We start from the raw sequence: 12,157 nt of genomic DNA, 5'->3' as shown, positions 1-12,157 counted from the left end.
AATAGATGACAAGAACTTAGAGGACCAAGCGACTACCTAGGGTCCCCGCCTGATCAGGCACCCTGATACTACCCGGGGGTCAGTACATCGAGTTATACTCGCGGCCAGAGTGATCCCCACACTTTTAAAAATGAGCACGGCTCTCAAGACGGCCCCAGAGATACCAACCCTGGAATTTACCCCAAGTGAGGTGGAAATAGCTGAGGTTTTCCGGAAACTAGCTCCACGTGCCTTATGGGAAATGTAGTCTCGGATGGGTGGCTTACACCGCGGGGGAGCCTGGGAACTCCAGGTGGGCTGTTACTTCCGCGTACGCACGGCGGGGAGGTAGCCAGCCTTCGGTAATCTTCGCATCCGTGTAGCGTGAGTGACAGTGGGTGTTGCTCCCGAGTCTCTGGGAGGTCTCTGTAAACTGATGTAGGACTTGGAGCGAGCCGGAGTGGGAGCGGAGCGGTGAGACGCTGACGGGCACGACCGAGCAGACTAAGGGAGGGCGGGGACAAAGGCAGGCGCTGGGTTATTGGCTTCCCCAACCGAAGATAAACTCAGCCGTCCGCACACGCGGTCACTTGGTGTTTGTGTGCCTTCCCGTTCTGAGTAGTTCAGAGAGAGCAAGCGCAGGGCTCCGACCGCCCCTCAGTGGGTTCCTAGATCCCGGCTGGGGCAGGGGCAGGGGCAGGGGCAGGAGCAAACTTAGTTTGCATTCCTGCCTTCGCTGGTAAAGCTCACTGTGTAGGAAGGAGTCTGCATCAAACCACCTTTCTTGGTTACAAGAGCACCGTTGGCCCTACCAGAGCCTGCAGTAGGAAATGTTAAACCGTGTCAGGGGATCTGGGAAGAAAGCGTTTCTGGAGAAACTGTGTATTCTCACACAACCATCACCTGAAGTAACTTATCTTCATTTTACGGCATGAATTAACTAAAGCTGAGAGAGGTGAAGTGACTTGGCTGGACTCCTATAGCTTAGTAAGTGGAAGAGCTGAGATTTAAATCCAGATGAGCCTTCTCCAAATGTCATTCTTTTTTAGAAGATAGCACCCTGCAAAAAACCAAAGAGTTGGATTTATTCTTCTTTTGAAATATTTGAGCAGTGAATATTGAGTAAATTTCGATTTGTTGGCGTTTTTTAAGGGGCACTAGGTGAATCTACAGATCTTCTAGTGAAGATTATGTAAATAAAGCTGTGACTCCCTTGAAAGGGCCAGCCGGGCACGTGGCCCCGCAGGCGTCCGGCGGGGAGGACGACTGGCCGGGGGCCCCTCTCGGGCCCGTGAGATGCCCTGGCGCTGGGGGGCCGCATCGTGGCGCCTCCTGGCGCGAAGGGCGCCCCGGAGCCGCGGGTCACCGCGGAGACCGCACGCTGACCGCCGATGCCTCGGGTCACTCGGGGTCAGGCGCGCGTCTTCCCGCCCCGCGGCGCCGGGCAGAGCAGGAACATGGGCGGAAGGCGGCTCCGGACACGCCGCGCTGCGGGCGAAGCCCGGCCACCGGCGGGGCGCATGGCTCGGATGCAGCTCGTGGCCGCCGGGCTGGGGCTCCGAGGCTGGGCGGCTCCACTCTGCCTCCACCGCCTCCAGCGCTCCGCGCCGGGCCGACAGGCCGCTGAGAGGAGCTGCGAGGGAGGGACGGGCAGCCATGGCCGAGGCAGCGCCTGACCAGATAGGCGCAGGCCCGGGGACGCCCAGTCGGACAGGGCCGCCCTCATCGGCCTCCGAGTCACTTTCGGGCCGAGCAACCGGGCGACCCAAAGGCCAGGCGGGTTGGTGGGCGGCCGCTTCCCGGTGACGCCCACGGCAGGCCTTGCATGGGAACCGAGTGGCCGGCTTCCCATCTATTAAGGGACCTCTATTTTGTACAAGACCATGTGCTCAGCAAAGGCTCCTTCCCCCTGAAGGAGCCTCTGCTAGCCACACCCACCATTTCTCTGGACTAACCAATGGTAATCAAGGGAAGTGCAGGCCATCGCTATGACCACATCCTGTGTAATGGGACACCAGCTCGCACCTGGCCAATGGGGGGGGGGGGACAGCCCCCTCTCCCGCCCCTACTCCAACCCTCTATAAAACCCCTGGTTCGATCAGACTGCTTTCTCTTTGCCACCTGCTGCTGCGTCAGTAAGGAAGGTTGGAGAGCCAAGCCCGGGCTTGAAATAAAAGACTCTTTGCTTTTGCATCGGACTGGCTGACTCCCTGGTGGCTTCTTGGGAATCTTGAAATCTGGGCATAACATCCCTCTTGCACATTTTAGTCTTTCTAGGGCCCCAGATGTACTGGTTAGAATTGGAAAAAGCCCAGACTGCATTCATAGGAGATGGTGAGTTTCCAGAGGGGGTGGAGGTGAGGAGAGAGAGAGAAACAGTTTGGAGTCTAAACTGCTTTAAAAAGAAAAAGTTCCTGGGTCTTTGGATTTAGCCTTCTCAATAAAGTCAACCTAATTTGAGATCTCTTACACCAACTTCAGAGTAGACACCAGAGAATCACAAGAAGGAATGACTTCCAGAGACACTGAGCATCAGAGACCAGGTTTTTAGTTAGTCTTTTAACTCGTTTATTATTATTTTCTTAGGATACATTTCAGGGGGGGAAACATGCCACTGGTTCAAAGGTTAAACAACCTGCTCTTAGTTCAGTAGGAATGTATAACATCCATATATCCATAACAGAATCACAAGTAGACATCGGTGCTGATAAAATAGGGGCTTTTCTGACTTGCTAGAAATATTCTCCCAGTAGGTGGCATTCTCGGAGGCTGCAGAGTGGGTGCTTCCATTCTGATAGAGCAGGTTCTACATTGCAGTCCTGGTTTTCCATATTCTTCTATTTACTTCCTAATTTTTACTTTCATAGATCTCTGTGCAAGAGTTGCAGAAGATGATTAACTTCCAGGTAAGAAATTCCTTTATTCAGTCATTTAAATCTCTCAAAAGTCCATATAAAAAGAAAATGTATAGTCAGGGAAAATGTAGATTAGGTCCAAAAGGAAATTTAGAAAATAGGTAAGTTGATATTCAGGTCACAGGGTTTGCACATAGCTGGAATAAATTTGAGTTGCATTTGTGTGCTCAATATTTCTGGCCATCATAGAAAGTGGATAACCAACCAGTTAAAGTATTGGCTTTGTCTGTGAGGATAAAGCAAAATAGTTCCCCAGGTAAATAAAGGTTTTCCTGGCACAGTTCTTTGAAGAAAGTATCTTCTAATGGGCTTTCATAGAGATAATACTAAAAACATTCATAGCAAGAACCCAATGAAAAATATAATATCAGATTTCCTATGCCATTCTTAGAATGTTCCCTAGAGTAAACAGAGAACACAGTGCCAAGCAGCTCTGTATAAACCCTTATAATGTTTATCCAGAAAAATAAGTAAAAGGTACCCTTGTACCTTTTTCAGGGTTTCCAGCTATTCTTGATCATTTTCTCTTTCTTGTGCATTTTAAAATCAGATTGTCAAAGTCCCTAAAGGAGTGTGTATTAAGTATTTTTGTTGTGATTGAATTACACTTTTAGATTACTTTGGAGAGAATGACTTTTCAATAATGAGTCATTTATTTAAATTTTCTTGTAGGTTCTTCATTATAGTTTTATAGTTTTATTATTGTATTTCTTGTACATTTTTTGTAATGTTTATTCTTTTTAAAATATATATATATATATTTTTATTTACTTCAGAGAGGAAGAGAGAGAGAGAGAGAGAGAGAGAGAGAGAGAGAGAGAAATAACAATGATGAGAGAGAATCATTGATCCGATGCCTCCTGCACACCCCATACTGGGGATCAAGCCCTCAACCTGGGCATGTTCCCTGATTGAGAATCAAACTGTGACCTCCTGGTTCATAGGTTGATGCTCAACCACTGAGCTATGCCGCCAGGCTGTAATGGTTATTCTTACACTAGAGGCCTGGTGCACAAATTCATGCACGGGTGGGGTCCGGCTGGCCCGCCCCCTATCGGTAGTGGGTGATTGGGGGCCGGGCTGGCTGGGGGGAGGGGCTGCAGGAGGTCAGCCGGCTGCAGTGTGTGTCATAGCAACTGGTCATTCCGTTCATTCCAGTCGCTTGGCTTTTATATATATACTAGAAGCCCATTGCACGAAGATTCGCGCAATAGGCCTTTCTTCCCCTGGCTGCTGGCACCAGTTTTCCTCCGGCACCCGGGACCCAGGACTTTGGTCCTGCCGCAGCGAAGAAGCCAAGTCTCTTCAGTCTTCAGTCTTCACTCCATGCCTGCGTATGCAAATTACCATCTTTGTTGGGTTAATTTGCATAGTTGCTCTGATTGGCTGATGGGCGTAGCAGAGTGACACCAATTTGCATGTTTCTCTTTTATTGGTGTGTGTGTGTGTGTATGTGTGTGTGTGTGTGTGTATGGCTATTAAGAATAGTATAGATATTTTCCAGCATATTTTCTTATTGGCTATTCTGTTATATAGGAAAGTATGGATTAATCTGTTTAACTTTATAGTCATGCACCACTTACGACTGAGAAATGTGCCATTAGGCAATTTTGTAATTGTGTGAACATGATATAGTGTACTTAAATCTACACAGATAGGCTAGTTACTTACTTTTTCTATGGATTCACCTATTCTGAACATTTTATACAAATGGAATCATACAATATGTGATCATTTGTAACTAACTTCTTTCACCTCACACAGTATTTTCTTCTATTTTATAGATAGCTTTTTATTGCACAAGATGCTGTATTGTTTATCAATCCATTAATTTATGAATATCCATATTGAATTCACTTTTTGGCTATTAATAATTCTGCTTGAACAGTTGTGCACAGGTTTTTGTGTGGGCATGTATTTTTAATTCTCTTGGGTATATGCCTATGAGGAATTGTTGGATCATATGGTAACTCTATGGTTAACTTTTGCGGAACTGCCAAGCTGTTTTCCTTAGTGGCTGCACAATTTTACAATCCCACTAGCAATGTATGAGAGTTCTAGTTTCTTCACATCCTTGCTAACACCTGTCATTATCTGTCTTTAATTTTAGCCATTCTAGTGGGTGTGAAGTGATACTCATTGTGGTTTTGATTTGCATTTTACTAATGACTAATGATATTGAGCATCTTTTCATGTGCTTATGGATTATATATGTCTTTGTAGAAATGTCTGTTCAAATCCTTTGCCTATTTTTAAATTGGGTTATCTCTTTATTGTTGCGTTATAAGAGTTCTTTTTATATTCTAGATATAAATCTCTCATTAGATATATGGTTTGGAAATATTTCCTCCCATTCTGTGTTGTCTTTTCATTTTCTTGATGGTGTCCTTTTAAAATTTTGATGAATTACAACTTACCTATTTTTTTTCTGTCACTTGCACTTTTTCTGTCATATTTAAGAAACCACTGGCTAATCCAAGTTCACGAAGATTTACTCCTATCTTTTCTTCTAAGAATTTTGGTTTTAGCTCTTACATTTAAGTCTCTCACCCATTTTAGTTTATTTTTGTATATGATGTGAGGTGTGTGTGGAAGAGTTACCCAACTTCATTCTTTTGCCTGTGTATATCCAGTTATCCCAACAACATCTGTTAAAAAGACTATACTTGTCCTCATTGAATTGTCCTGGCACTAGTTGAATATTTTAAATATGATTTTTGTTTTTATCACAGTCTATTTCTGAATCAAACATGCAGTAGTTATCATATATAACTTTCTGGAAACTCAACAGTGAACATGATATGACGATAAGAAGCTGACATGATTCTCTTGGAAGTCCCAAGTGATTCACACTTTAGTTTGAAGATCAATGTGCTATTACAGGGATCAGTGACATTCCGGGATGTGGCTGTGGACTTCACCTCAGAGGAGTGGCAGCTGCTTGACTGTGATCAGAGGACATTATATTGGGATGTGATGTTGGAGAACTTTAGAAACCTCATCTCAGTGGGTAAGGACAGTGGGTGGTAACTTCTCATCGTAACTCAGAATGCATGAATAGTGCCCTTCCTGAAGACTTGTGAAAGCTGTGAACATTCTGAAGCTTTAGTAGGTTTGGCCCTGAGTTTTAGTGATCAAAGATTCGTCATCCTCTTTGGGGGTCCGTGTGTTTATGCTTCTACCTCCCAAATGGAGGGGGAGAGTCTTTTTGTTCTAAAGACTGTTTGTCATCCTTTACAGGCCCTGAGACTCAAGGAGGCAGACCTGAGTTGTGAGGTAGTTGTTTGTCCCTAGCACCTTGTTCCCAGTTCTGTGTTGTTTCCCATGAACAGGGGGTGCAGTTACCAAAACAAAAGTGATCGTCAAGATGCAGCAAGGACAAGAGCTGCAGGTGGTGGAGGGAGAGAACCCACATTGGAGCCACCCAGGTGAGTGAGAGAAAACTAGGTAGGTGGGAGTCTTGGAATTGCTCACTGAGGGACAGGCACCTTTGAAACACTTTTCAGGAAGCATCTCTTAGAAGCCACACACGTTTGGAAGTGACTGGGAACACTTGACATAACATCATCAGGTCCCCAAATGACACTTCCACTTTCTCTCTCCCCACATAGCTGCTCTTTCTCTTTGCTCAGCTCTTGTACGAAGGATGGCCCTCTCCTCTCTCCTCTGGCTTCTCACACTGCCTACTTCTAGGTCCTTGCTTTGGTCTCTTAATTCCTAAAATTGTCATTCTCCTTCCCTCCCCAACATGATCACAGATCTTTTCCATACATCTAATTCTTAGAGCAAGCATGTCAAACTCAAAGACTAATACAGGCCAAATAAACAAGGTTTAAGTTTATGTGGGCTGCAAAAAAAAAAAAACTTCAATTTTCATAGAAACGTAGGTTTATTTTGATAGAGACATGCTGAATACAAAGGGCTGAAATAAATGAGTAATCATTAACATAAAATAATAGAACATTTTAATAAAAATTAATATTTTTTCTTGAACATTAACTTACCAGACACTGAATAACTGCAAAAATTAATAAGCGTAATGCAAGTAAACCTATTTTTCTTGTTATCTGAAAGCGAAATATTTCCTGTTGCGCACACGAAACAAGTCAGTACAAGACTAATGACATAGCAATCTGCTGCTAAAATGTTTGCTGCTAGTATTAGTGGAGAGAAATGGTGCGCATGTGCGTAAGGTGCATAAGGAAAATGAATACAACACGATTATAGTAATCAGTCATTAGTGAATATTGTAGTTCGTTATAATAATTATGCATAACAGGATATTGTAAAAATTAAGTTACGAAATTTTTATTAAAATGCTTCTTACATACCATTATATTGGCTGGGCCACAAAAATATTCGTTGTGGGCCACGAGTTTGACATGCTTATCTTAGAGGGTAGTCAGATTGTGTGGATTTTTGAAGTCTTATTCCACCAATCACTGTCTAGCCTGATTACTTTGTAGCACAATTTTATTTATAAGATAGGGATAATATTAATCCTTAAAAGCCCTATGGCTTCTAAGGCATGTTTTCTTATGATAACACCCTGAAGAGAAAGACTATCAGTTTTTCCTTCGTTATCATTGTTGAGCACATAATGGGTATTTAGTGAACATTTCATTAATTCATTGTTGTAAAGTCAGGCATTGTGGAGATATTTCTTATTCTTTCTTTCAAGAAAGCTTTTTGTTATTTCCTGAGAAACATTCAAAGAAAGAAAGAAAAAAAAACCTATTGCCTTTTTCCAGGTATGTAAATTGTAGTTGAAAAGGCAAAACATAGCCATGTAAAATATAAGTTGAGTGTGGAACATTTGTTCAGTGCATGATAACATTGCAGTTTTGTTCTAGTTAATTGTCAAAATGCATGACTTAGGAAGCAGCAGTGACTATCTTAGATATTCAGAGAAATGGAGCTTAAAAGTTTAAAGTATGCAAGGATTGGAGGAGTCTCTTTTTGAGGTCATGGAACAATGGCTCCTCCCTAAAAATATCTAAGTACTAGATAGGATGAGAGTGGATGAAGGGGGGCAAAAGATTGTAGTTATGTAGAGTCTAGAATCCTTGGAACAGCCCTGTCAGTGTGGTTCAGCCATTGAGTGTCGATCCACGAACCAAGAGGTTATTGGTTTGATTCCCAGTCAGGGCACATGCCCAAGTTGTGGGCTCGATACCCAGAAGGGCGCATATAGGAGGTAGCCCACTGATGTTTTTCTCATCATCAGTGTTCCTATCTCTCTACCCTCTTCCTTCTCTCTCTCTCTCAAATCAATAAAAACATTTTTTAAAAAGTAGAATCCTTGGAACAGAAGGTCTTTGTTGAGGACTAGAAGAATACATGCTTAGATACCATTAGTGAACTCATTATATCGCATAGTTTGTTCATCAGGCTAATTATCCTGGAATTTTCAGTTGGTTATTGTTGATTGAGGTAACACAGGACGCTGCTTCCCATTGCTTGAAGAGAGAGAAGACGGAAACCCAATACCCATACTTAGAACCACTCTATAAAGACATGTGTATTAATATCGATAGCTTACTACTCAGTCTAGCTCCATAGAGAAAGATAAGGCATGGAGCAAGAGGCTAAGGGTTTTGTGCTAAAACTCCACATGGAAGGAATCTCAGAAACAGGGAATTATAACTCCCTCTTTCTGTTTTTATCTTTTTTTTCTTCTTTTATAAAATGGAGCAATGGATTTGGGATTTATGGGGTGACTTCAGGACCAAGGCGGCTTTCTGGGGATTAGTTTGTTAGGCAGATTGAAATAGGATGTAAAAACAGTTCTTGTCAAATACAAATATGACATAGTTTTCATATATAGAAATCCAGCCAGAATAAAAATGATAGCATGCAGACAGAATCTATGCTTGGGCTAAAGATAACTTTCCCTTGAATGACCCAAAGGTCCCAGGTTCGATTCCGGTCGGGGGCATGTACCTGGGTTGCGGGCACATCCCCAATAGGGGGCGTGCAAGAGGCAGCTGAATCGATGTTTCTCTCTCATCGATGTTTCTAACTCGCTATCCCTCTCCCTCTCCCTTCCTCTCTGTAAAAAAATCAATAAAATATATTAAAATAAAAAAAAAAAAAGATAGCATGCAGACAGAATCTATGCTTGGGCTAAAGATAACTTGCCCTAGAATGACCCGTTTGGATATTTGTGTTCCTGTGCTTACAAGTAAGTGTATGGGGGAATGAATCCCAGCTATAGTTAAGTTGGAACCCTGTCTACAGATATCTCTCAGTTCTAGTTTGGATGGGGTTAGAGTACTAGAGATATAAGAATATTCCTGAAGGAAAGTGACATTGTGCCAGGTGATTAAGAGGAAAAGGAGATATGAATGAGGGAAATACGGAGCTATCCTAATACGGTAACCTAGAAATTAGGTAGTGAAGACTGTGATTCTGATCAGCCTCTTCCAAATCTAGTTTTTCCTCTGATATTTTTTCCTTTAACTCACTTGTCTCTTGGACCCCTTTCCATTAATCCGATCTCCGCAATGGCTCTCTTCATTCTGTGAGCTAACAAGGCACCCTTGTTGAGCAACCTTTGACTTCCTTTGTATCCTACTCACTGAACCTTATGCCTATTTTACTGTTTTCCCACAAGTCACAAGTTAAGCCATCTGTTCTTATTACTGTCATTCATCTGCTCCCATTTCCTTTTTGGAGTATTCTTAAAGCTCAGGAGCAAGGCAAATAGAGGATTTGTTTCAAAATGAGAGATTAGGTTTGAAGTCATATAAGTTTCTTTCTATAACTATTGATAGAAAAAATTAACCAGTAATGTTTCATTGTACTCCTTTTTAGAAGCTGACTGCCCATTTATTGATGAATCAGAGAAGCACCAGGAAAGCGAAGACAATTTTTTGAATTCAGTTTTGTTCACATTCAGTAAAATTCTGACTATGGAGAGACTCCATAGTTATAATATGAGCACAGATCATATTGGAAAAAATCATATAAATGCAAGAAAAATATCATATAAAGGCAAATCACATGGGAAGAGTTTGCAACCTACTTTAGACTTACTTAATTATAATAGACGTTATAATGGAGAAAACCCTTATGAATGCAAGGACTGTGGGAAAGTCTTCAAAAAGAAGTTTCATTTAATTAGACATGAAAAAAATCATACAAGAAAAAAACCCTTTGAATGCAATGACTGTGGGAAAGCCTATAGCAGGAAGGCACACCTTGCAACTCACCAGAAAATTCATAATGGAGAGAGACCCTTTGTGTGCATTGATTGTGGGAAAGCTTTTATGCATAAAACACAGCTCATGGTCCACCAGAGACTTCACACTGGAGAGAAACCTTATGAATGCAGTCAATGTGGGAAATCATTCACGTGGAACTCCTCCTTTACTCAACATGTGAAATCTCATACACTGGAGAACTCATTTGAATGTAAGGAATGTGGGAAAACCTTCAGGTATAGTTCATCCCTTTATAAACACTCTAGATTTCATACAGGAGAGAAACCCTACCATTGTATTATATGCGGCAAAGCCTTTGGCAACACATCTGTGCTTGTTACGCATCAAAGAATTCACACAGGAGAAAAACCTTATGGATGTATTGAATGTGGCAAAGCCTTCATCAAGAAGTCTCATCTCCTTAGACATCAGATAACTCACACAGGAGAAAAGCCCTATGAATGTAACAAATGTGGGAAAACATTTTCCCAGAAGTCAAACCTTATTGTGCATCAAAAAATTCATATGTAATATTTACCTTATGAATATGAGAAAGTCTTAGATATTAAATGTCTTTATTAAATACAGATTTCATGGTGAGAAATCTAAGAATTAGAATGAATTTGGAAAGAGTAGATTTCCATAAAAAGATAATCCCAATCATGTTCTGGAAGTGATAATAAACTATTTACAGAAAAGATCACAGAAATCATTAAATCATAAGTAATAGAGCATAGAGCACCGAAAGTAAGCATAAATTAAATAATCAAGGAATCAGTGAAGACTACATTTACTATCCCTGATTGTTTTTTTTTTTAAATATATTTATTGATTTTTTACAGAGAGGAAGGGAGAGGGATAGAGAGTTAGAAACGTCAATGAGAGAAGCATCGATCAGCTGCCTCCTGCACACCCCTTACTGGGGATGAGCCTACAACCAAGGTACATGCCCTTGACTGGAATTGAACCTGGGACCCTTCAGTCCCCAGGCCGATGCTCTATACAGTGAGCCAAACCAGCTAGGGCGTTATTTTTATAACAAATTATACATTTATGTATGTGTGAGTATAAAATATGTTTATACATAATATTAAATTATATCTATTGCATTTCTGCAGTAAGTATCACCATTTTTTCTTCCAATCCTAACAATAGCATGCAAGGGAAAAAATGTGTTTAATATGAAGTATGAATTTCAGTAATATTTATATCCATTTGCTGGCACTTTTAATGGGCACAGCAGTGTTACTGAATCCCAGAGTCTCCTCTTTAATTATAAAACTTGTTATAGAGACGTTTTCCTATGTATGTAAACACGAAAACAAAATTTAACAAGATACCAATTGAGGGGGGGGGAGCAGTTGTATTCTGTATTACAATAAGCATTCCATTGAGGAAAATAAGTATTTAAATAAGTATGTAAATAAAACATTTGCACGCTAACATTCCTGTTCTTTTTCATTGATGTGTTTACATAAGGTAAGCATAGCTCAAGTCTAACTGGAGTGTCATCTATATTTGATTTTAGTAAAGTAGGGTGTCATAATATCTTATAACTTTCAAGAAATTGACACAGGTTTACCTCCTAGGAGTGCCTGGACTTTTCTATATGACAACATAGGCAGCATTAATCAAGTTGAAAAGAGCAAGTTTTTCTGCACAGCAACTTTGCTTTGGAATGTGACATTTAAAAATATATTTTATTGATTTCAGAGAGGAAGGAAGAGGGAGAGAGTAATATCAATGAGGAGATAGAGTCATTGATTGACTGTCTCCTGCACGCCCCCTACTGGGGCTCAAGCCTGCAGTGTAGGCATGTGCCCTTGACCAGAATTGAACCTGGGACTTTTCGGTCCATAGACCTGAGCCAAACCAGCTAGGGCTGGAATGTGACATTTTTGTAAGTTCCACATATTCCCTTAAAAGAATGAAACATCCATCATTTAGGCTAAAGGTTTTATTACTGTCCATAATATTCCTTGGTAATGTCAATAACCTTTATGCCTTTTCTCGAGTGGTGCTAAAACAACGAACCTAAATTCAGAAATCGAGCCTCTT

General features: G+C 41.5%; 1 protein-coding gene across 7 annotated transcripts; it reads left to right on the top strand.

Moving 5' to 3' along the window:
* Window positions 1-314: 314 nt before the first annotated feature.
* On the top strand, window positions 315-10,980 carry ZNF684 (zinc finger protein 684). 7 transcript variants are annotated; one of them, XM_006087264.3, is made up of 5 exons: window positions 315-453; window positions 2,847-2,885; window positions 5,778-5,904; window positions 6,227-6,322; window positions 9,711-10,980. In XM_006087264.3, exons 2-5 carry the CDS (start codon window positions 2,871-2,873, stop codon window positions 10,628-10,630), a joined length of 1,158 nt encoding a protein of 385 aa, XP_006087326.1. In that variant the 5' UTR covers window positions 315-453; window positions 2,847-2,870; the 3' UTR covers window positions 10,631-10,980. The 7 variants fall into 7 exon arrangements, with proteins under 7 accessions (XP_006087326.1, XP_023608499.1, XP_014310005.1 ...); XM_023752731.1 differs by having other exon boundaries at window positions 316-341; XM_014454519.2 differs by having other exon boundaries at window positions 320-363.
* The last annotated feature ends 1,177 nt before the right edge of the window (window positions 10,981-12,157 follow it).

The sequence above is a fragment of the Myotis lucifugus genome, unplaced genomic scaffold, assembly GCF_000147115.1.
Source record: "Myotis lucifugus unplaced genomic scaffold, Myoluc2.0 scaffold_37, whole genome shotgun sequence".
In the NCBI taxonomy this organism is placed as follows: domain Eukaryota; kingdom Metazoa; phylum Chordata; class Mammalia; order Chiroptera; family Vespertilionidae; genus Myotis; species Myotis lucifugus.
This window is presented reverse-complemented; position numbering and strand designations above follow the sequence as displayed.

Bases quoted from the DNA above. Each gene is read 5' to 3' on its own strand.
- ZNF684 (XM_023752729.1), top strand. The intron at 2,886-5,777 runs GTAAGAAATTCC...GTGCTATTACAG, and splicing joins AGAAGATGATTAACTTCCAG to GGATCAGTGACATTCCGGGA. The intron at 5,905-6,226 runs GTAAGGACAGTG...TCCCATGAACAG, and splicing joins TAGAAACCTCATCTCAGTGG to GGGGTGCAGTTACCAAAACA.